This window comes from Mustela putorius, unplaced genomic scaffold (genome assembly GCF_011764305.1).
Source record: "Mustela putorius furo isolate JIRA1106 unplaced genomic scaffold, ASM1176430v1.1 tig00003834_pilon_pilon_pilon, whole genome shotgun sequence".
Classification (NCBI taxonomy): domain Eukaryota; kingdom Metazoa; phylum Chordata; class Mammalia; order Carnivora; family Mustelidae; genus Mustela; species Mustela putorius.
In genome coordinates this window covers 25,080,142-25,106,741 of record NW_025421987.1, presented here as the reverse complement: position 1 = coordinate 25,106,741, position 26,600 = coordinate 25,080,142, and the positions used below count along the sequence as shown (strand labels likewise).

Genomic DNA, 26,600 nt, shown 5'->3' with positions numbered 1-26,600 from the left:
TCTGCATGTGGCTGTCCAATTTTCCCAGCACCATTTATAACCAGTAAGGAGATTGAAACAGTCATTAAAAATCTCCAAACAAACAAAAGTCCAGGGCCAGACGGCTTCCCGGGGGAATTCTACTAAGCATTTAAAGAAGAACTAATTCCTATTCTCCTAAAACTGTTCCAAAAAATAGAAATGGAAGGAAAACTTCCAAACTCATTTTATGAGGCCAGCATCACCTTGATCCCAAAACCAGACAAGGATCCCACCAAAAAAGAGAGCTATAGACCAATATCCTTGATGAACACAGATGCGAAAATACTCAACAAAATACTAGCCAATAGGATTCAACAGTACATTAAAAAGATTATTCACCACGACCAAGTGGGATTTATTCCAGGGCTGCAAGGTTGGTTCAACATCCGCAAATCAGTCAATGTGTTACAATACATCAATAAAAGAAAGAACAAGAACCATATGATACTCTCAATAGATGCTGAAAAAGCATTTGACAAAGTACAGCATCCCTTCCTGATCAAAACTCTTCAAAGTGTAGGGATAGAGGGCACATACCTCAATATCATCAAAGCCATCTATGAAAAACCCACCGCAAATATCATTCTCAATGGAGAAAAACTGAAAGCTTTTCTGCTAAGGTCAGGAACATGGCAGGGATGTCCATTATCACCACTGCTATTCAACATAGTACTAGAGGTCCTAGCCTCAGCAATCAGACAACAAAAGGAAATTAAAGGCATCCAAATCGGCAAAGAAGAAGTCAAATTATCACTCTTCACAGATGATATGATACTATATGTGGAAAACCCAAAAGACTCCACTCCAAAACTGCTAGAACTTATACAGGAATTCAGTAAAGTGTCAGGATATAAAATCAATGCACAGAAATCAGTTGCATTTCTCTACACCAACAGCAATACAGAAGAAAGAGATATTAAGGAGTCAATCCCATTTACAATTGCATCCAAAACCATAAGATACCTAGGAATAAACCTAACCAAAGAGACACAGAATCTATACTCAGAAAACTATAAAGTACTCATGAAAGAAATTGAGGAAGACACAAAGAAATGGAAAAATGTTCCATGCTCCTGGATTGGAAGAATAAATATTGTGAAAATGTCTATGCTACCTAAAGCAATCTACACATTTAATGCAATTCCTATCAAAGTACCATCCATCTTTTTCAAAGAAATGGAACAAATCATTCTAAAATTTATATGGAACCAGAAAAGACCTCGAATAGCTAAATGGATATTGAAAAAGAAAGCCAACGTTGGTGGCATCACATTTCCGGACTTCAAGCTATATTACAAAGCTGTCATCATCAAGACAGCATGGTACTGGCACAAAAACAGACCCATAGATCAATGGCACAGAATAGAGAGCCCAGAAATAGACTCTCAACTCTATGGTCAACTAATCTTCGACAAAGCAGGAAAGCATGTCCAATGGAAAAAAGACAGCCTTTTTTTTTTTTAAGATTTATTTATTTGTTTGACAGACAGAGATCACCAGCAGGCAGAGAGGAAGACAGAGAGAGAGGAGCAAGCAGGCTCTCTGAGGAGCAGAGAGCCCGATGTGGGGCTCGATCCCAGGACCCTGGGATCATGACCTGAGCCGAAGCAGAGGCTTTAACCCACTGATCCACCCATGCGCCCCCTCTGGAGACATATCTTGAAAGAAGTTGCTGTGGCTGATATCGAAGAGATTAGTGCCTATGTTCTCCTCTAGGAGTCTGATGGATTCCTGTCTCACGTTGAGGTCTTTTATCCATTTTGAGTTGATCTTTGTGTATGGTGTAAGAGAATGGTTGAGTTTCATTCTTCTACATATAGCTGACCAGTTTTCCCAGCACCATTTATTGAAGAGACTTTTTTCCAATGTATATTTTTTTCCTGTTTTGTCGAAGATTAATTGACTATAGAGTTGAGGGTCCATATCTGGGCTCTCTACTTTGTTCCACTGGTCTATGTGTCTGTTTTTATGCCAGTACCATGATGTCTTGGTGATCACAGCTTTGTAATAAAGCTTGAAATCAGGTAACATGATGCCCCCAGCTTTATTTTTGTTTTTCAACATTTCCTTAGTGATTCGGTGTCTCATCTGATTCCATACAAATTTTTGGATTATTTGCTCCAACTCTTTGAAGAATACCAGTGGAATTTTGATTGGAATGGCATTAAGAGTATAGATTGCTCTAGACAGTAGAGACATTTTAACAATGTTTATTCTTCCGATCTCCAAAGGAAAAGGAAACAAAAGCGAAGATGAACTTTTGGGACTTCATCAAAATCAAAAGCTTCTGCACAGCCAAGGAAACAGTCAAAAAAACCAAAAAACAAAAAAAACCAACCAAACAAACAAACAAACAAAAAAAAAAAAAAAAGAGGCAACCCACGGAATGGGAGGAGATATTTGCAAATGACAGAACAGACAAAAGGTTGATATCCAGGATCTATAATGAACTCTTCAAATTCAACACACATGAAACAGGCAAACATATCAAAAAATGGGAAGAAGATATGAACAGACACTTCTTCAATCAAGACATACAAATGGCTATCAGACACATGAAAAAATGTTCATCATCACTAGCCCTCAGGGAGATTCAAATTAAAACCACATTGAGATACCACCTTACACCAGTTAGAATGGTCAAAATTAACAAAACAGGAAACAACATGTGTTGGAGAGGATGTGGAGAAAGGGGAACCCTCTTACACTGTTGGTGGAAATGCAAGTTGGTGCAGCCTCTTTGGAGAACAGTGTGGAGATTCCTCAAGAAATTAAAAATAGAACTTCCCTATGACCCTGCCATTGCACTCCAGGGTATTTACCCCAAAGATACAGATTTAGCGAAAAGAAGGGCCATCTGTACCCCAATGTTTATAGCAGCAATAGCCACAGTAGCCAAACTATGGAAAGAACCAAGATGCCCTTCAACAGATGAATGGATAAGGAAGATGTGGTCCATATACACTATGGAGTATTATGCCTCCATCAGAAAGGACGAATACCCAACTTTTGTGTCAACATGGACGGGACTGGAAGATATTATGCTCAGAGAGTCAATTATCATATGGTTTCACTTATTTGTGGAGCATAACAAATATCATGGAGGCCAAGGGGTGTTAGAGAGGAGAAGGCAGTTGGCGTAAATTGGAAGGGGAGGTGAATCATGAGAGACTATGGACTGTGAAAAACAATCTGAGGGGTTTGAAGTGGCAGGGGGGTGGGAGGTTGGGGTACCAGGTGGTGGGTATTATAGAGGGCACGGATTGCATGGAGCACTGGGTGTGGTGAAAAAATAATGAATACTGTTATGCCGAAAATAAATAAATTTAAAAAAAAGTCCTAGTCTCAGCAATCAGACAACAAAAGGAAATTAAAGGCATCCAAATCAGCAAAGGAGAAGTCAAACTATCACTCTTCGCAGATTATATGATACTATATGTGGAAAACCCAAAAAACTCTACTCCAAAACTGCTAGGACTTATACAGGAATTCAGTAAAGTGTTAGGGTATAAAATCAATGCACAGAAATAGGTTGCATTTCTCCACACCAACAACAAGACAGAAGAAAGAGAAATTAAGGAGTCAATCCCATTTACAATTGCACCCCAAATCATAAGATACCTAGGAAAAAACCTAGCCAAAGAGGCAAAGAATCTATACTCAGGAAACTATAAAGTACTCATTAAAGAAATTGAGAAAGACACAAAGAAATGGAAAAATGTTCCATGTTCATGGACTGGAAGAACAAATATTGTGAAAATGTCTATGCTACCTAAAGCAATCTACATATTTAATGCAATCCCTATCAAAATACCATCAACTTTTTTCAAAGAAATGGAACAAATAATTCTAAAATTTATATGAAACCAGAAAAGACCTCAAATGGCCAGAGGAATATTAAAAAAGAAAGCCAAAGTTGGTGGCATCACAATTCCGGACTTCAAGGTCTATTATAAAGCTGTCATCATCAAGACAGCATGGTACTGGCACAAAAAAGGACACATAGATCAAAGGAACAGAATAGAAAGCCCAGAAATAGACCCTCAACTCTAGGGTCAACTAATCTTCGACAAAGCAGGAAAGAATGTCCAATTGAAAAAAGACAGCCTCTTCAATAAATGGTGTTGGTAAAATTGCAGAAAATGAAAACATGCAGAAAAATGAAATTGGACCATTTCCTTACACCACACATAAAAATAGACTCAAAATGGATGAAGGACCTCAGTGTGAGAAAGGACTCCATCAAAATCCTTGAGGAGAAAACAGGCAGCAACCTCTTTGACCTCAATCACAGCAACATCTTCCTAAGAACATTGCCAAAGGAAAGGGAAGCAAGGGAAAAAATGAACTATTGGGATTTTATCAAGATCAAAAGCTTTTGCACAGCAAATGAAAGAGTTAACAAAACCAAAAGACAACTGACAGAATGGGAGAAGATATTTGCAAACGACATATCAGATAAAGGGCTAGTGTCCAAAATCTATAAAGAACTTAGCAAACTCAACACCCAAAGAACAAATAATCCAATCAAGAAATGGGCAGAGGACATGAACAGACATTTCTGCAAAGAAGACATCCAGATGGCCAACAGACACATGAAAAAGTGCTCCATATCACTCGGCATCAGGGAAATACAAATCAAAACCACAATGCGATATCACCTCACACCAGTCAGAATGGCTAAAATCAACAAGTCAGGAAATGACAGATGCTGGCGAGGATGCGGAGAAAGGGGTATCCTCCTACACTGTTGGTGGGAATGCAAGCTGGTGCAACCACCCTGGAAAGCAGCATTGAGGTTCCTCAAAAGGTTGAAAATAGAACTGCCCTATGACCCAGCAATTGCACTACTGGGTATTTACCCTAAAGATACAAACGTAGTGATCTGAAGGGGCACGTGCACCCGAATGTTTATAGCAGCAATGTCTATAATAGCCAAACTATGGAAAGAACCTAGATGTCCATCAACAGATGAATGGATAAAGAAGAGGTGGGATATATACACAATGGAATACTATGCAGCCATCAAAAGAAATGAAATCTTGCCATTTGCAAAACGTGGATGGAACTAGAGGGTATCATGCTTAGTGAAATAAGTCAATCGGAGAAAGTCAACTATCATATGATCTTCCTGATATGAGGAAGTGAAGATGCAACAGTGGGGGTTAAGGGGGTAGGAGAAGAGTAAATGAAACAAGATGGGATTGGGTGGGAGACAAACTATAAGTGACTCTTAATCTCACAATAAAAACTGAGGGTTGCTGGGGGAAGGGGGGTTGGGAGAAGGGGGGTGGGGTTATTGACATTGGGGAGAGTATGTGCTATGGTGAATGCTGTGAAGTGTGTAAACCTGGCGATTCACAGACCTGTACCCCTGGGGATAAAAATAGTGGCCTTTAATTGAATTCTCGATGAAAAATAAATTGCTAAGAAGGACAATTTGGGGAAAACTAGGAAAATTTTTAATGTGAACACCCTATCAGGTGATGTTAAATTTCTTGTGGTTAATAATGATATGATAGGGTGCCTGGATGGCTCAGTCAGTTAAGTGTCTGCCTTTAGCTCAGGTCATGATCCTGGGGTCCTGGAATCAAGCCACATTCACCTCAGTAGGGAGCCTGCTTCTCCCTCCCCTTCTCTCCTCACCACACACCCTCCCACTAGTGCTTGCTCTCTCTCTCTCACTCTTGCTTTCTTTCTCTAATAAACAAAATCTTAACAAAAATATGACAGTGTAGGAAATGTCTTTGTTCTTATGAGGAATATGTTCAAGAATTTATGGGTAAACTGTCATAATCTCATTGTTATGTCACATATACATTTTCAGATGGATTATTGGACAAATGTGGTGCAATGTTAACAATAAATCATCTTAATTTAAGAAAATTCATGGACACTTTCCCAACTAGGCTTGAAATTTTTCAAAATAAATCTGAAGGAAAATGTCATTGATTCACATTTTTCTTGATTATCTGCCCTATTTCTCTATCCACATAACAGCTTAGTTTCTTGTTAAGTTGTCCTTTCCTGCTACTTTCACTTCTCTATGTTGTGTACGATACAACTTAGTGGTTAAGAACATGGATTTTGGATTGGATCCCTCAATTTAATCTCCTTGAGCTCCACCTTAATATTTCTGTGGACAAATTAGGAAACTCCTTTTTTCCCCATTTTTTTTAGTGGGGCTATAGGAAATTAAAATACAGGAGTAGAAGTAAAAAAATACAATAGATAAATTGAGTAGTTAAATGGATACTGATGAAAAGTTATTTGCAAGCTAAAAGAGTATGCTAGGATTAATTTAAAATATAGCAGAAAGTGAGAGATGAGCAAGAGACATGAATACATCTGTTAATATTTATTGAATTGTAATAAAATCATTTTTTCCAAACAAAGTTAACAGTAAGAAGATCTATTGGATTTTAAAGTGAGAAGAGATGGTTAATTCCAAGGACCTTGAGTCTTCCTCTCTGTGATTCCCTCAGCTATGCCCTCATTTGTGTGTTGACTTCATCTCTAGGCTGGTTTCTCTTTTGGAGGCAAAATGGTTGTAGACTGTGCCACATTTCATATCCACAAAACATAGCATTCAGAGGAAGAAAGACTACCTTTTTTAGTGAATCTCTTTTAAAACAAAGGAAGCCTATATCCCAGAAACTTCCAGAAAATTACCTCTTATGTCTCATTGGCCCCAAATAAGTCATGGATTCTTCCTTTAACAGACCTCTAGGCTTCAGGGCTGCTAAGGGTTAGAAGTGGGTAGTGCAGAAATACAAAAACAGAATTTGTCATATTCCTGGAAAAAGGAAAGGGATTAAAGCATGTGAATTTGACAACTAAAAATATCCCCTAAAATAGAGAGTGGCTAAAAAGGAAAAGCATTCTTAGAACTCAGGTTTCCAGATTCCTTTACACCCTTAAAAAAGTGTTAAGGACCCTGTAGAGCTTTATGTCTGTGAGTTATATCTAATACTACTTACAATATTAGAGGCTAAAACCATGAAATTAAAATTATTTATTGACTTGTTATAAAAATAACAAACCCATTACATATTAATATAAATGATTATATTAAAGGAAATGGCTAATAAATGGCCAGATGTGTTAGATACCTTTTTAAGTATTAATGATAGGAAATTAGTAATATGTAGGTTGGTACTCACAGGAAGAAGATAGGCCTTCATTTTATTATCCAGTAGTTACAGTTTCCTACTTTTTCTTTAAAATGTTTATATCTGTGCCCTCCTCTCCTTTTATCCTCCAGTGTCAGTTCTCATCATCTAATATATGAATTCTTGCAGTTAACCTTCATTCCAATCAATTGCTGGATTAGTTTTCTAAAAAATACAGTCATATTACCTGATTCTAGGAAGTATCCAGTGTCTGATGCCTCTTGAGATAAAGTCCGACTCTTAACGGTGGCATTTAAGATTCTCAGTAACCCGATCCCTTTCCACCCTTACTTCCCATATTCCACAACAGCTTTTAACAAGAGTTTTTGTCAGCTTTCTGACTCTGTCCATGGTTCACCTCCTTCATCCCAGTTCCCAGTGTCACACTTATTTCCATAAACATTGACTGTTATACTCATATCTTTTTTCCTCCAAACACCATTTTTTAAAAATTATTTTTAAGGCACATCTTACTTCTGATTCTGCATAAGGACTAAATACCCTAGGTGACAAGGATCTCCATTTCCTAAGCTCCCAAGCAACATTGATACAAATTCTAGCTCAATCTGAATCACCTGGTTGAACTTGAGCAAGCCACTCATTGTTTGAAAGTATGAGGTTTTTACTGAGAAAATCCATATAAAATCATATCTAACCAGTTGGTAGGTAATATATATGAAAGTTCTAGCTTCGTTCCTAGCAGATAACATGTCCTCAGTAAATTACTTTTTTCTTTCATATTTGTGTATTTAAATGACCAATAAATATTTTTGTTTACGTATTTACAATTTTCACTAATTTGTGCCTCATTTATGCTTTACAACATCTCCAACTTTTTGTTAATGTTGTGAATGTATCAGTAACTTACACTGGAGTCAGTACAAGTTGGTGGAATTCCTGATAACAAGATAAGTAATATCAGAGAAAAAACTTTTAATTTAATGTATTCAAGCTTACACTTCATTTTTGAATGACACCTCATCAAAGTATATGAAAATACCCAAATCCATGTGGATATAAAATCCACAAGTATCAACTATTTTAATTACAGATTGATAAATCACCAGTGTATAGATACGGTATTTCAGAGAACTTGAGGATAAAATTGACTAACACTAAAGATGAAAATAGTCTTTTTTATTATACATTTTATTAGTATTCTTGTTTTTAGTAATTTTTAATGGTGGTAAAAGATATATAACAAAATTTCCACTTTCAAGGATGAAAATATTGATTTGAGAATATTCTGTGTGAACTAATATTTAAATATATTATCTTGAACAAACTCAAAGAAAATTAAGAATCAAATATATACAGTTTACTTCTGACAGATGGTGTTGCTTGATCAGGGATTAATTTTGAGATCCTGGGATATCCCAGAGTTTGCTTTGGAATTCCAGAAATTTGTCAACAATATTATATGGAGGTGATCTTTATATACACTGACTTCTATTCCTAGTGTTACATTTATTGAAAATTGTAACTCAATATTCTTTGAAACAAAGTTAATAGTTTAACTAATTTCTTTGTGAAACAGTTTGTTACCTGAAGAAAAATTACTTAGTTCATTATACTGGAAGGTAGTGGCTTAGATTTTGGAAAACATTGTAGCAGAATCTCTCCTTGATGAACTTAGTAATTTGACTTCTATACTATTATGTATTAGTAATTGAATATTTTATGTACAAAGTGGCTCTCTTCTACTTTCTCAACATTCCATGATTTAAAAAATTATTTTCAAATTTAAGTTAATTTTCCACAGAAGATATTTCTTTTAGAATGTTATAAAATATTCTTTATGATTTTTTTCATAGCTTTTATTACTTCCTTATTTCTCAGACTATAAATAAGAGGATTTAATAAAGGGATCACTAGAGTATAAAAAACAGCACCAGGTATATCTTCATCAGCTTCTTTAACTGAATGTGGGCGAAGGTACACAAACAGAAGAGAACCATAGAATATTGAGACAGAGAGAAAGTGAGACGCACAAGTAGATAAGGATTTGCCTCTTCCCTCTTTGGATTTCATTTTGAAAATAGTAAAGAGAATGTAGAGGTAAGATATTAAGACACTGGCAATAGTGAAGACTTGAATTGAGCCTGAAAAGATAAATAGTACCATTTCATTGACATAAGGGTCAACACAGGAAAGTCTGTATAATGGAAAAACATCACAAAAAAAGTGATTAATTTGGTTTGACCCACAGAAAGTTAACCTAAAGAGAAATCCTATATGAATCATGGAATGAAGGTTTCCAGCTACGTAGACCCCTGTGGTCATCTGAATGCAGAGTTTCTTTGACATCATGGTGTGGTACTGCAGTGGGTTGCATATGGCCACATAGCGATCATAGGCCATCGCTGCCAGGAGAAAGCATTCTGCAGTTCCAGCATAGCAGAGAAAATAAAACTGTGCCATGCATTCATAAAGGGAAATCATTCTGTCCTTTGAAAAGAAGTTCTCTAACATTTTGGGGGTAATGGCACAGGAACAACAGGAATCCATCAGAGCCAGGTTGCCCAGGAAGATGTACATTGGTGTGTGAAGATGATGCTCCATAAAAATCAATGCCACCAGACCAAGATTCCCTACCATAGTGATCACATAGATAGTGAGAAACACCACAAACAGGAGGCTCTTCAACTCTGGGTGATCTGTAAATCCTATGAGGATAAATTCAGTGGTCAAGGAGTAGTTATCCTCAGTCATGTCCACCTTCTCTGTTGAGATAGGAATTCTGGAGTTATAAGATTCTAATTTAAAGTATGCATAAATTTCCTTCCAAATTTTTCTTTTACAACAAAGAGAGGAGCTTCTTTAAACTTCCCTTAATATCTCTTGATACAGGCACACACATTCCCCTAAAATGCCAGCTTTATAACCTCTGCTCTGTAAATCAGTATTCCCATGAATATTTTTGTAATTTCAAGAAGAATGCTTACAGTGGATAAGGTTTATCTTTATGAATTCATGCATGATTAGTGTAAATTTATCATTCCTATATTTAGTTCATTGTTGGAAAATATTTCAGTGCCAGTTTTTGTATTAAAGATCCTTAAATTTACAATCCATTTTCATATATACACAGTTTTTAACTGAGCAAAAAGCTTTCATATACTCTCCCAGGGGAGTGAATGCTTGAAAATAACATTCAACAGATATTAAATTTATATCTTAGGAATTGTATGAAGATCACAAAGGATTAAAAATGGGATCTTCACCTTCAGACAAAATTACTTGGAATATCCAGTGAAATAAATATCTATATATTTTCACCTCTTTTCATCCCTTTCCCTGATATTAGCTCTGTCCATGCCATCATTCCTGTTGATCTTTGCCCAGATTTCCACATCCCTTCTTTCTTTATGTAAACCATACATATAATAATTACATATAATGTTTATGCATACATATAATGCTACTTAGGAAAGTTTAAACTACATTCTCCAGACCACATTGATTTTTACTTCCTGGATTCTCAAGCATATCCTAGATACCCAACACAATCTAGAGTTGCTTGTGTATAATCTACGTGGCTTTTCCCCCTCATATATGCACATACAGTTTCTTTATTATTGTAGACATTTGCGTTAAGCTATGACCTATACTTATAGTAAGAGTTATTTAATACTATAGAGAAAAAAAGTATTGATTCTAGCCCTAGCTTCAAACACCTGAGATAGGTGAACTTGTCAGTATACTACCACTGATCCTTAGTGGCAGCTTTGGTTTCTGAAAATTGAGACTGCTTATCCTATAGGATGGCCTACAGAAGGAAATTCTTCAAAATTTATCATTAGAAACATTTTGTATCATTCTCTAATCCAATTAACCCGTCTACTATTTTCCTATTTCCTAAGAAACTTATATATAAGATTTTCTGAAGAATATCACAGTACTTTAAAAGCTAAAAAAAATAAGCTTGCCTGCTTGCCTGTATATTTTAGTTTTGTAACACTTAGCAAAGGGGGAAAACCTTAAATCTTAATATGATTTTTGAGATGGGGCTCCTGGGTGGCTCAGATGAGTAAGCATCTGCCTTTGGGTCAGGTCATGACATCCAGGTCCTGGGATTGAGTCCCATGTCTGGCTCCCAGCTCAGTGGTGAGTCTGCTTCTTCCTCTCCCACTACCTCTCCCCTTCCTTGCACTCTCTGTCTCTCTCTCTGTCAAATGAATATACACCAAAAAAGGTTAAAAATATGATTTTTGAGGACAAAATTTGTTTTCTTTCAAAGACTATCTTTTATCATTACTTAGTGATCCACTAGGATATATTGACCAATCTAATTATGTGAATTCTATGGTCAAAACGTGTTTATTTTTCCATAATTGAAACATCAAAATGAAGGCACAGGTTGAATGTTTTATTTTCTTGTCTTAAAATATTAAATATAAACCATTTAATTATTCAGCTGTCTTAGAAGTAACTTTCAATGTACTTTCTGGATTATTTAACAGAATTAAGCTGTATCCTTACCTGTATGTTTTGAAAATTTACCTTATAATCAGAAAAGATCAGCATGGACTCAGTTTAAATCTCATGCTAATTTACTATAAATTTCAGTTGTAGGAAACCTAGAAAGGTGAGAAGTTGAAATCTGGGAACAATGAAAAAATGCTACCTAATTCAGATAAATAAATAATTATGGGTGCTAATAGTAAAGGTAAAGATAAATTTGAATACTTCTTTACCTGAATGTTGAAGAGTTTTATAAAATCACATTGCCTTTTTTTTTTTTTAATGGTGTTAAGTCTTGTAAAATTTCAGGATATAAATTCTGGTCTCAAAAACATTTGGGATTAAAAGAATGTAAATCTGGAAGACTACTAATAGTTCAGTGTCAATAATTATGTTCCTTACAATGCAAAATTAAACTTTCCATCAAATGCTTATGGGACTTCCCTACAATGACAGCGGATTTCTATGGGGAGATTCAGTACTCAAAACATATTAACTCTGTGACATATTAAAGATAACCTGTGAGACAATGAGGTTAAAATAAATGATCTTAGTTAAAGTCACAAGTCATTTGATATTATCTTGCTGATTCTTATGTAACTGACATCATTTTTAGAATTCTGTTCATTATCCTGTGCATATAAACATAAAATGAGCAAAAGAGAGTCTCAGGTCAGTTTGGACAGTTACTGGAGATTAATAGGGTTTATGAAAGATGATGAGCATTTAGAGAGGAGACCAAAAGTTGTAGTAGGGTTAGCTGGCTCATCAACACCTTCACTCTGAGTTGAATTTTTTCCCATGTATTGCCAAACCCTCATGGAAACGTTGCTGTTACCCTTTAGCCCCACATATGATTTACTGAGTTGTCCTCTGTTCTTTTCAGTTCACCCCAATTCCTTTATCTCTCTTACCCTGTTTTCCCCCTTCACTCTACTAATCACATAGATATACTGTATATTTAATAAAAATACCATACGTAGATCAGGTCTATAAGCAGTCCCTTGTTTCCACTGCCACCATTTGCTATAGACATAACATGGAAGGGATTTCTCTGTGACATTCATTCCTTAATTTCTTTTTCTTTTTTTATTTTATTATCATATAATGTATTATTTGCTTCAGGGGCACAGGTCTGTGAATCACCAGTTTTACACAATTCACAGCACTCACCATAGCACATATTCTCCCCAATGTCATAACCCATTCACCCTATCCCCCCCACCCCCCCAGCAACCCTCAGTTTGTTTCCTGAGATTAAGAGTCTCTTAAGGTTAGTCTCCATCTCCCGTCCCATCTTGTCTCATTTTCTCCCTTCCCCTCCCCGCACAACCCCCTATTTCTCTCTCCATTTCATCATATCAGAGAGATCATATGGAATACTATGCAGCCATAAAAACCCCGAAATCTTGCCATTTGCCCCGACGTGGATGGAACTAGAGGGTATTATGCTAAGTGAGATAAGTCAGAGAAAGACAATTATCATTTCTTCATTTCTAAAGCCTTCAATAGTGGTACTTTGTAGTGCTTAACACATATTTGTTAAATGAATTTAAAAAATGATACTCTACTGCCCAGGAATTTGCAATGGTCTCTTATTAGTTTTTAAACCGAATTCTATTTTTTTTTTTTTTTGTATTCCAGATACTCCACAGTCAGCTGTCTTATCTATCCCCTTCCTTTCTTCCTCTTAGGTCAGGGCACTTGGTCATGTGCATCCCTTCATTGCTCTTCTGTGCTTCAGCTAATTAACTTACTATATTTCCCTCATCTAAATCTCCTTCTCTCTTTCCTTCCATCTCAAAACTACTTGTCCTTGAGCTCAAATCAGATCTCCTTCATGAGGACTTTCCTAGGTCCTTAAACAGAATTGATATTTTCTTTTCTTGATTTACATGGTACCTAACTGCTTTTATAATGCATTCATCACTGTATCAAGTGTGACTCATATGTGTCTTGACTGTAAAAGTCTTGACTGCATATTAAGTCACCAATCATGTCATGCATCTTTTTGAGAAACTGACAACAAACTGAGCTAGATCTTGCTGCACTAACTGCTAACATTTCCATTCTGCATAACTTTTATCAAGTACTTTCAACATGAAGGGTATTGGAAAAGACTATGAGAAGTATGTGCACAGGATGTGGAAATGGTGGAGATAAGTTCTTAGTTTTTATATGTGACTCCTGACAAGAAGGTCATCATCTAGTGGACAGAAAGAAAGGCACTTACATTGTGAACTAATTTGCAATTTAGGCTGTAATATAAAAAAAATTTTACTTTGATTGGAATTGCTTTCATGTGGAGATGGCTTTTCCTTTTGATAAGTCAGGCCATTTGTTTATCAATATTTATTAATACTTCATTTTTCTTCTTGGTGTGTTCTCTAATTCTTTTTCTGCGTTTCTATGTCATTGATTTTCTCTGAGTTTGAGGATTTTCTGTGAACATGTTATGTAAAAATATAGTGAGGGAAATGAATGGTGACCCAGAAGAAGAAAGGAAGGCTTCCCAGAGGAAGTATAATTTCAGATAACTTTACAGGATAAGCAGGATAAGAATTGGAGAAGAACATGAGGAAAAGCAGTAGACTGAAGGAACCATGTATAGAAGCTGGACTTTAAGAGGAGTCAGATCTAATTTTTTTAAAAAAGGACAATAAACTAGAGTTGCTGAAGTTTATTGTACATGATAACAAGGAGACCCAATAGGTAATATAAAAAGAATAGGAAAATAGATTGGAAATTGTCTTATTTGAATCCTTCCCATTTATTTTCTCTGCCCTGCCAATTCACTAAAACCTTCTCTCTCTAAGGTCACAACTAACTTTAAATGTCAGCCCTGAAGAATATTTAATTATTTTATTTTATTTTTTTTTTTTTCAGAGTCAGAATTTACTCACTGGTGGAATGGGGATAGTTTTAGCACATACTTCACAGAATGTCACAATGATCAAATGAAATAGTACATGTGAAGTTACTTTATAGGGTGTAAATCTAATTGAAATATTTAATTAAATGCATATATTACATTTGGCCATCATTCTAAGGAGTATTTAATTATATTCCTAACCAAATATAGGTTTTGTACTATGAAGTCTTCTATGTCTTCTTTTGGTAACCCTCTCTGCCTTTGTCCTCTTGATTGTTCCATCTAAGTGTTGACACTCAGTCGTGTTTCCCTCTTTGCCCAGAAAGAATGATGCTTCTTTTCGATTGATTGTATCCTTGACCTCCCTCTTCTTTCATTTTAAAGTTTTCCCCACATTATCTCATCTTTTCTTGAGTTTTCACCTATCTTTCATCTGCTGATGTCTTCACTAGAGAAAATATTTCAAACCATTTGGTGAACATTCATATTAATAAGATCACTGGTAGTATGTTCTAAATATATATATTCTTACCTACAAATTAGATAGATGTACCCATATACTAAATTACTATGTACTATAAAACATGAGAAGAGGAATTCAAAAAGAATTAGACTAAAGAAATGGTATTAAAATGTTTAGTTTTATGTATTCATAGATTTAACACATTGTTTACTCCCCACTAACACTATTATTAATCAATAATCATATTCAGAAAAATGTGACTTATGGATTATTTAAATTATAGCTTAGCACTGTGATACAGCAATTCAAACACTTGCTTGAATTTATTTCCAAACATCTCTTAATGTCTTACAAAGTTGAAAAGTTACTATACACAGATAGATCTGCTCAAATGGGAAAAGAATGCAAGCTTTGAGTGGGTCTCAGAACCAGAAAGCTTTCTTCAGCAGGTTAACACTGACTGAGCAGACCAATAGTATTAGAAATACCTGAGTTGGAGTTTATGGAAATAAACTGGATATAGAATATCCAATATTAGAGTTTATGGAAAACTGGGATAGGAGAACCATAACATACACCCTTTTGGTTTCACAGAGAGACTTTATTCTCGTTAGGAGAGAATTATAAAATATTCAAAAAATAACTTCCTGTTGTGCTATGAACCTTGCTAGAGGAAGAGATTCTAACCTTGGGACATCACATGACCAAGGGGCCAGAATTGCCTTCATGAGCTGGACAGACAAATAAGTATAAGTCAGACAAGTAAGTATAAGATTGAGCAGGCCTAGGAGTAATTCACTAGAAGATGAGAAAGGCACATGCAAGCATCTGGCATGAACAGAGCCTGAGAATACAATAGGTTGCCCAAATAGGTAATCCAGACCTCTGTGTCATCCTCCACCATTGCACTGATCTCTTGTCCTCATCTCACTTGTCGACGTCAGCAGCCATGTTGGTTCTTAGATAATTAGCTTGGTATATTGGGGCAAGCCAAGATGTATTGCTGCTAAATACTGTTAATGACTGTTCCATGGAAAGTGTAAATTCCAGGTCCCTGCCTTAGGCGTGGAAACTTTGATGGGAGAACCCAAATCCCTACTTCTTCACCAGATTGGCTAAGGTCTTTGTTGTGACTATAGTCAACTCAACCTTCTGTCCAATGTTACTTCCTTCAATCCATCAATAATTATGGAGCCTGAGAGCATTCTCCAACAAACTTCTACATGCACAACTCCATCTGAGAGTCTGGGTTTTGTTTTCTTTTAATATCACAACCAGTTGCTACAGAAAATAAAGAAAATCACAAGGTCATGTGGGCAGAAGACTGTAGTCTTTGGAATGCATTTTGTGATACTATTTTTTAAATTGGTTCCTGAATGAAAATTAAAATGAAATAAAAGGACTAACAGCAGTGAGAGCTGAAGCCACTAATATTATTCAGTGAGAGATGATAGAAGCATAGTGTGTGAGAATTACTATAAATGGAAGGATGTGGACACATGTCAGGGTATATTTCTGAGATAGAACTGATAGATTGTGTGAGATGTTACATGTGAAAGCAGAGAGAGATGCAAGATTTCTTCTTTGCCCAACTAGTTGGAGGATGCTCCATCAAGATAGAGAAGACCAGGGATATCCATGTTTATAGGCAAATTAGAGTGGCCTTTTGAACATGTTAAATTTGAGATGTCTTTGAAATATTCAAATTACTTCAAATCCTGCTTAGCAATTGAATAAGTTTGGAGATTAGGGAAGATGTCGGGCTGGGAATATGCATTTTGGGTCACCTTCATATTAATGAAATTAAAGCCACAAAAATAGAGGTACCTGGGTGGGCCAGTGGATTAAGCATCTGCCTTTGGTTCACCATCTCTGGGTTCTGGGATAGAGCCCTGCATCAGGCTCCCTGCTCAGCAGGGAGCTGATTTTCCCTCTCCCTCTGCTGCTCACCCCCCCCCCAACACTGTGCTCTCTCTCTCTCTGTCAAATAAATAAATATATACAAACATACATAACATACATGCATACATAAATCTTTTTAAAAATCCATAAAAATAGATGAAATCATATAAAAATAATAGAAATACTAGAATAAAGAATCTTACAGCTGAGTCTTTTTCAATCCTATCATTTCAACTATGGGTAGAGGCAGAAGAGTCCCAATCCTGCTACTTATTGCAATTTAGTTTAATTACTCTTAAAAAAAAAAAAAAAAAGCCTGTCTTCCCTTCTGCAATGTCAATATAGGGGCCAGAGCTCTCTTGTTTTTGTTGTGCAAACTAGGTAGACTAGAAATAGACTTAGTTTATATATGTGCATGTGAGTGTAGGAACAAAAAAGGAGGCATAAAAAAAAATCAGTGAGTGAGGAAGAGTTAGTTAATAAACTTTTTAGCAGTACTGATTAGCCATGAAAAAATAAAACTTTAATTCTCACTTCACATTATGACGTTAATCCCAGTTGAGTAAAAGTGCTATATATAAAAATTTGAGGTATGAAAAAAGAAAAAATATTAATTATGTTTATATAATACCTCTGAATGAGATGGAACTTATACAGTTAACACAGTGGAAAAGATGAATGGTTAATCAATTAACCTAGGACTATTCATTAAATAATTTTTCTTTACTGATCTATTTATGATGTTCTTATTTTACATGAAAGTTTACTTTTGGATAATCAATTTCCATTGATCTAGTCACTGATTCCTGATTTAAAACCAAGTTGTTTTAATTATTGGAAGTTCATTATATATTTTAATACATGATACATCAAGTCTGTTTGTCGGTTATTAGTTTTCTAGAAAAAGTTTAGAATTATTTTGCCAGGTTTCTAAAGAAGTCTTCCTTGGATATTTATTTGAGTAACTTAATCTGTGTATTATTTTTGAAAGAAGAAGTCAAATAGAGTCATATCCTCAATTCATGCTATATACTAAATAAACTCCAGGAAGAATTAAGAGCTTAGTGCAAAAAATTTAACTATTAAAAAAATGAACGATGAGGAGGAAGTTGAGGAAAAAGGGTAGGAGCTAGAAGAAAAAAATATTGGTTAATAGTAGATGTCAGATTAAGAAAAATTCTAAACAAAGCATGTAAGGGATTGCATAAGATAAAAATTAATAAATGTGAGTATATAAGATTATATTTATCATTTATAAATAACACATATATTAAAATAATCTTAACACACAGAAATTATTAGCCACAAATAGCTACATTTTAATATCTTTTGTCTGTAATGAGTGGTACAAATAAATGAGGAAAATTGAGACTTAAAGAAAAAATGATCAGATAATTTGTAGAAGCAAAAATGACCAATAAACACATAAAGTAGTAATACATTTTACTCTTGCTCAAAATATTAAAACATGCAGCAGTACCTTCATTAAAATATTTTTAAATGCTTATTGAGTATTTACTATTTATGTTGCTGTTCTATATTCGTAATACATTATATGATTGACCCCTTTAAAAAAAAAAGAACCTTAGTCATACTATGTGTTAAAGTAGATCTTAATCTACTGTAGCCAATTTGTTATAATTCATTGTTAATTATTCTATAAAATGTGTGTTTGACTATGAGTGTTCCTTATCATTCCATTTTTGCTCATTCTTGGAGTCTTATCTAGATCAGACTTCATTATTTTAACCTCTCTCCCCCCAGACTTACTGACATATGTCTCCCATGTCAGTTTTTGAAATGAAAATTATCATTTTATTTCCCTGTTAGGAAATTTTAAATGTTTCAAACAGTATAATAGGACCAGATATAATATCTTCCATTAATTAGACAAGATAAATCAGGGTGACTTTTCTACACATTTAGACATTTAAATTTGATGCTATGTTGGTTTATTAAGGTTTGGAATAACAGCCTGACACAATTCAGAGATGGTAATAAGAGTTGGTAATGAAAGTTACCATTGAGTGTTCTCATGATTTGCTCTGATAATTGTGGAATTTGCAGTAAGATTTGCCAAACAATTTTGAAATTATATCCATATATCTTTGAGCAAAACAGTCTAATGATTTAGAGATAATATTTTATATAAAAACAGTTTTCTTTTTATTTGTCCCTTCTTTATAAAACATTTTTATAAATCAAAATCAATTTTCCATGGAAGACGAAGTTTTTTAACAATATTATTATTCCTCATATGTTTTTTAAGAGCACTTAGAACCTCCTTGTTTCTTAGACTATAAATAAAAGGGTTTAATAAAGGAATTACTATTGTATAAAAAACTGCCACTGGTATATCTTTGTCCCCTTCTTCAAAAGGTCGAATATACATGAGAAGACAAATGTAAAATATTGAAACAGATAGAAAGTGGGATGCGCAGGTAGAAAAAGCTTTACCTCTCCCTTCTTTGGACTTCATTTTGAAAATGGTGGAAATGATGCAGATATAAGAGACAAAGACAATGGCAATGGTGATGATTTGAATTGGCATTGAAAAAATATAGATCATTAGTTCATTGATATAAGGGTCAGTACAGGAGAGTCTATAGAGTGGAAGAATATCACAAAAAAAGTGATCAATTTGATTAGACCTGCAGAAAGTTAACCTTAATAAAAGCCCTACATGGATCATGGAATGCAGATTACTAGTTATGAAGATCCCTATAGCCATGTGAATGCAGAGTTTCTTTGACATCATGGTGTGGTACTGCAGTGGGTTGCATATGGCCACATAGCGATCATAGGCCATTGCTGCCAGTAGAAAGCAATCTGAAGTTTCAGCAAAGCAGAGAAAATAAAACTGTGCCATGCATTCATAAAGGGAAATCATTCTGTCCTTTGAAAAGAAGTCCTCCAACATTTTGGGGGTAATGGCACAGGAACAACAGGAATCCATCAGAGCCAGGTTGCCCAGGAAGATATACATTGGTGTGTAAAGACGACGCTCAATAAAAATCAATGCCACCAGACCAAGATTCCCCACCATAGTGATCAAATAAATGGCAACAAACACCAAAAACAGAAGAATCTTCATTACTGGCTGATCTGTAAATCCTATGAGGATAAACTCTGTTGTCAAGGATTGATTCTCCTTAGACATTCCTGGCTTCTCAGCTGAGATAGAAATAATAGAAAAATGAAATCCTAAATTTGTGTTTATTCTCCCCTCTCATTTTTGCATGTACAAAAAGAAAGAAGCTGTTTTTAAATCATCCTATGCTGTTTTAACAAACTAGCACACGCACTGTAGGTCAGAATACAAGAAGAAAAGTATAAGAGATTATATACACAGTGATCATCTAAAAATGACTGTGTGAATTTCCATGGCAGAAAGGTATTTTCTGCATAAATTATCCAATGTTAATGTATGATTTCCTGGTCAGTATATATAATTTAGCATTTCCAAAATTAGAAGACATTTTCTTATGGTGTCATTTTCTCCAAGAAAATAAAATAATAGACACATTTTAACTACTATTCTATTGGGTTGATGTAATGTTTGGAAAAAAGTTACTTTAGACCTTTTAAATGTCTAAGTGTATTATTTTTAAAATTTCATGGAATCACAGTGGGTTTTAAAAAATGATTTCTCTAGCTTAGTATTCCTTCATGGAGAAGCTTACCAAAGGATATTTTAATACCTATTCAGTCTCTAAAATGGGGTAAAAATATAGAACATTTAAAATTTTCTTAGTAAGTTAATTTTGATACTGTTTTTGTATTTATTTCAATACATTCTAGATCCTATTCCTATAGAGGTTATGATACACTCCAATAAATTATTATTCTTAATTATTAATTTATCCAAATACGTTCTAGTTTTAAGTGTCTTACATGCATATCTAACGAGATTTGACTACCAAGTCTTCATTCAGAATGTTTATCTTCCTCATGATAAATACCTATCTTGTATTCTTTTATACTTCTGTAGAAACCAATGTTCTTGTTTTTGTGAATCCCATAAAGATTCTACCTTTGTTATATGATTATTTGTGTTTATAAACTCATTATTTACTCCTAACCCACTACAGATTTATTAAAATTCAATGATCACTAAATTTATATTTAGTATAGGTTAGCAAACACAATATAAAAAGAAACTTTGGTTTTAAAGAATGATAAAATACTTTTCTTCCAAAAATTGCTATAAGTCTATGGCCTCACCATTTTTCAATTAGACAATTTTGGAGAAGAGCCTGTAACTTCTTAGTATATTGTTCCAAAACCACATTTTGGTTAGTCTTCTATTTCTTATCCTTCTCTACATTGAATTTAATATCCTATTTTTTCTATTTACTCACATAGTATGGTAAGGCTTTCTGGAGTTTTATCACTAGAGGATTGTAATCAAATGAATAAAATAAGTTTGCCTTTGATATTTTAGGTCTATAACACTGTAAAAAATCTTTCAGAATTATAATGTTTTGGAAAAACAGTAAAAGTATTCAAAGACAGCTTTTTATCATTGTTTTAGTAACACGTAATGGTGAATCAACTGAAAAAATGTGTGGAATCTAGGTTAGTTTTCTATAATCACTATTTTATATAGAAGATACTGAATTAGAATAATAATGAATGAAAGTTCATTTTCTCTCCCTTAATTTAAAATGTAAATTATCCAGCTGAAATAAAAATCAATTTTATTCTATCTCTCAGGATTATATTACAGAATCATTTATACCCTTACCTGTATATTTATTGATAACACAATGGTACTTTTGAACTCAGAATAGGTCAGAATGATCCACTTTACTGTGTCTCATTATGGCTTTACATAGTATCTTCAATTTAGAGACAAACCAAAAATTTAGTTATTAAATAGATAAAATGTATTACCAATTAAAATGCTGATGTATTTTAGTGAAATGTGTATTTCTGCATTTTAATATTCTAAATAAGTTAGAAATCAATTCTCATATTTTGAGTTCACTGACAAACATTTTATAGTAGCTGACTGGCCATGTGATATTTGTTATTACAGAAATTAAGAATAAATATCTTGGTCTTTAAAGCATTTGGGAATAAATTATGATCTAGCACACTCTACCAGTAGGTCAGTGACAATAATTATGTTAGCCTTGGGGTAAAGTTAAAGTTCTCCATTGATTCTAGAGGGATTCCTTGGCACTAGCATCTGGGTATTTCGGTAAAGACTCTTAGCCTGAGAGATATGGTTCCCAAAACAGAGGTAAACCAAAAGGCATCAATTAAAGATGGATATCCTTTGGAATTCTGAAGTTAGATCAAAAGGCTTTTACTAAAGTTAGCCTAAGTATATTTTGGATTTTTTTTTTTTAATTTTTAATTTATTTTTATTTATTTTTATTTTTTATAAACATATATTTTTATCCCCAGGGGTACAGGTCTGTGAATCACAAGGTTTACACACTTCACAGCACTCACCAAAGCACATACCCTCCCCAATGTCCATAATCCCACCCCCTTCTCCCAAACCCCCTCCCCCCGGCAACCCTCAGTTTGTTTTGTGAGATTAAGAGTCACTTATGGTTTGTCTCCCTCCCAATCCCATCTTGTTTTGGATTTTTTTGCACAGTCTCTTCCTCTGTCTCTCTCTCAAGTGTTCTTTATTTGAAAACAATAGTGAAGAGAAAAATAATTCATGTTGATTAATTATGGAAGAAGTGGGAGTTAAACCAAGATTAGGAGAGATATTAGGATTTATAGAAAAGAGGCAAAAATGTGATATATACCAAAGTTGCAGTCTTCTTCATTCCCTTTGATTAATCTGACCGAATCCTATAGATTCATCCTCTGAAACAACTCTGATATTGTACTGTTTCATTTCCCTCTTACAGATTAAGAGCACTTTTTAATTGGTTTTCTATAAATATCTTTTTCTATTGTACACATGCTCTTATGGACTGGAAATGTTTTTAGCTCTTCTTTACTCTCAAACCAAATTTTTGTCCCTTATCTCAGTATTTCAAGGACTTCATACACTAGGTTTATAATACCTATGACTTAATTTTCTACCATTCACCTTTAAGAATCTATCTCCAGAAACATACCAATCACTTCTCAATTCATTGAAGCACTAGAGCTACATCATAACTTAGAATATTTACTCAGAATCTACTTCTTATCTAAAATGCCCTCTTTGACTTATTCCTCTACCCAAGTCTTATTTTGTCTTTATAGGAGGTCTGATTCCTTCCATGAAGACATCTTCAACTGACTGATCTGCAAAATGCTTACTGTCTTTGTAACACAAAGAGTTCTTACCTGTGCTTCCCTTGTATGTTTGGCCAGCTCTTCTTCATGTGAAAATCTTGTTTATTCTCAGGTGGATTAATTTTCTTTCTGACTTTTCACACTATGCATATCTTAGTATATATAACAGATAATAGTGGCCTTCAAAGAATGTTTATTAAAATGTTTACAAAATTTAAATGAAATTCAACATTTATTAAGTGATAATTACAATGAACAAGTCACTGAGTCAGCATTGATTAGAGAGAAACCCACAATAGGAGTAGGGTTGGGAAAGAAACATCATAGATAAGTAAGAAATAATCCTGCCCTCATGGAGCTGCTAATTCAGAGAGTAAAATCACTTACAAAAATGTATATAGTGGGGCATCTGGGTGGCCCAGTGGGTTAAGCCTCTGCCTTTGGCTCAGGTCATGATCCCAGGGTCCTGGGATTGAGCCCCACATTGGGCTCTCTACTCAGTGGGGAGCCTGCTTTTCCCCCTTTCTCTCTGCCTCCCTCTCTGTCTACTTCTGAGCTCTCACTGTCAAATAAATAAAATCTTTAAAAAAAAGAAAATGTATATAGAGCATGTATATTTTTTAATATTAAAAAAAAAAACCCAAAGATCTATAAGCAATATATGGGAATACAAAAGAGGAAGTAACTTAGAGGACTAAGAGAAAAACGTTACAAAGAAATGACATTTCTTGAGAATGATGTTTCTTGAGAGATATATTAGATTTCAATAAGCAGAAAATGTGTGGTAAGGATTTATAGGCTGAAAGGAGAGCATAATTAAAGGTAAAATCATGGGAGTTTCAATGTATAGGCATATTTAAGGAATGCAGAATGAGACAGGGCAAGTAACCAGAGTCTAGGTGCATGCTAGGATAAGAAGAGGAATTGGAGGTTCAGGTGGTAACTGGTTCTACATCTTCCCCCTATATTTTGATGACACTGATCTCTCATCAAGACCAAACTCATTTCCTAGTCACCCAATCCAAAGCACATTTGTCAATTATTATTATCTTAATTAACTAACTATATTATATGGAACTCTTGACCACACTCAAACTCTCTCATCAGGCTTCTGTGATAACATTTTCTATTTCTACATTACTGTCCCCCCATCCCCCCAGGAGTCTTTGGATTTGTATTAGATCCTCATTTCCTCACAAATATACATTTGTTGTAAAGAGTGCATCCTTGAATACATTTACAAAATGATGGGTTTCTGTTTTGAAAGCTAACTGCTAATTTTTAAAAGGATTTTCCCAGTATTTACCTAGTAAGTTACCATATTCCCTTGTAATCATCTGCTCTTGCAAACTAATGAGAATGTGCTCAATTTTTCTTTATGTTTAAGATAAATCAAACATCACTGAGCTTCTTTGGAATATTTTCATGTAGGTGATAAAATTCCATTTCCAAGATTTTAAAATAATATATGCAGACATGAAAAAAATTAACATGCTGCTCATATAATTTTTACCTACAAAATCATATCAAGATATGTGGACACATCCCAAATATGTCTTCAAAATTCTCAGTAGTGCTTGATTTCCTTTTGAAAAACAATTGCTTTCTGCTTAAACATCACATTTATATCAAAGGACAAAATAAAGATGTTAATGACTTCTAAAATACTTGTTGAATAGGGTCTTATCATCAGAGAATGGAGCAGCAAATTTAGAACACTTGTCTTTTATTAGCAGAAAAATATATGACTCCTAAAATCAGCAACTTTTTAAATGTCTCTCTCTGTCTGACCTATTTCACTTGGAATAATGTCCTCAAGGTCTATCTATGTTGTCAAAAATAGCAGGACCCTCTTCTTTTTTATGGCTGAGTAATATTCCATCATATGTATGTATGCATGTGTCTGTACATGTATACAGGTGTATGTGTACACATATACCACATTTTCTTCATCTGTTGATGAACACTTAGGGTGTTTGCATATCTTGACTATTGTGAGTAATGTTTCAATAAACATGGGGATGAAGTTATATTTTCAGGATAGTCAGTTCATTTTCTTTGGATATGTACCCAGATATGGGACTGCTGGATCAGATGGAGTTCTACTTTTAATTTTTTGAGAAACTTTTATACTGTTTTCCATAGTGGCTGTACCAGTTTACATTCTTACAAATAGTGCACCAAATTTCCTTTTCTCCATATCCTCACCAAAACTTATTTCTTGTCCCCAGAAAATAATCATTCTGATAGTTGTGAGGTGATATCTAATTGTGGTTTTGATTTGCTTTTTTCTTATGATGAGCATCTTTTTCTTTTTCTTTTTTTTTAAAAAAAGATTTTATTTACCTATTTGACGGAGAGAGAGAGATCACAAGTAGACAGAGAGACAGGCACAGAGAGAGGGAAAAGCAGGTTCCTTGCTGAGCAGAGAGCTCAGTTAGGGCTCAATCCCAGGACCCCAAGATCATGACCTGAGCTGAAGGCAGAGGCTTAACTCACTGAGCTACCCAGGCAACCATGAGCATCTTTTTCATTGACTTGTTGGCTATCTGTATATTTTCTTTGGAAAAAGTCTATTCAGGACCTCTGTCCATTTTTAATCAGATTATTATTACTGGCTTCTTTTCCATAGTTTCCCTTTTCATTTTGCTGATCATTTCTTTTGCTATGCAGAAGCTGTTTAGATGAAAGTAATGTTTATTTCTGCTTTTGTTGCTTGTGCTTTTTGACATTATGTTCAAAATATCATTGACCAAGACCACAATCAAGAATTTTTTTTTTTTTTAAGGAGACTTATGGTTTAGGGTCTTAGATCTCTAATTCATTTGGTCTCAATTTTTGTGAGTTGTGTAAGGTAATGATTAAATTTTACTCTTTTGCATGGGAATATCCAATTTTCCTAGCATTGTTTACTGAAAAGATCTTGACTCCTTTTTCAAATATTAATTGACTGCTTATGTGTGATTTTTTTATCTGGGCTTTCAATTCTGTTTCATTGATTTATGTAACCATTTTTATGCCAGTTCCATACTGTTTAGATTATTATAGATTTTTAGTTTGAAATCAGAAAGTCTGATCTTTCCCATTTTGTTGTTCTTTCACAAGGTTACTTTAACATTTGGATTCTTTTGTGGTTGCATACAAATTTTATGGTTCCTTTTTCTTTTTATGAAAAATGTCAGTGGATTTTTTATAAGCATTGCATCTCTAGATGACTCTTGGTAGCATAGACATATTAACAATATTAATTCTTCCAATCTATGAGCACAAGCTATTATTCCATCTATCTGCATATTTTCCAGTTTCTCTCATCAATGTCTTACAGTTTTCAGTGTACAAATTTTTCACCTTCTTGGTTCAATTTATTCCCAAGTATTTTATTAGTTTTCAATAATATTGTAAATAGTATTATTTTCTTTCTCTATCAGCTATTTTGTTGTTGGTGAATAGAAAC

General features: G+C 34.4%; 2 protein-coding genes across 2 annotated transcripts; both read right to left on the bottom strand.

The window, feature by feature from the left end:
* Positions 1–8,975: 8,975 nt before the first annotated feature.
* On the bottom strand, positions 8,976–9,905 carry LOC101679946 (olfactory receptor 5K1-like). Its single transcript, XM_004771900.3, has one exon. It carries the CDS (start codon positions 9,903–9,905, stop codon positions 8,976–8,978), a length of 930 nt encoding a protein of 309 aa, XP_004771957.3.
* A 9,183-nt stretch (positions 9,906–19,088) lies between these two features.
* Positions 19,089–20,054, bottom strand: LOC101677360 (olfactory receptor Olfr180). Its single transcript, XM_004771990.2, has one exon. The coding sequence runs from the start codon at positions 20,052–20,054 to the stop codon at positions 19,089–19,091; it is 966 nt and encodes a 321-aa protein (XP_004772047.2).
* Positions 20,055–26,600: the final 6,546 nt, after the last annotated feature.

Excerpts from the sequence above, each read along its gene's own strand:
- LOC101677360 (XM_004771990.2), bottom strand. The coding sequence starts at position 20,054 with ATGTCTAAGGAGAATCAATCCTTGACAACAGAGTTTATCCTCATAGGA.
- LOC101679946 (XM_004771900.3), bottom strand. The coding sequence starts at position 9,905 with ATGACTGAGGATAACTACTCCTTGACCACTGAATTTATCCTCATAGGA.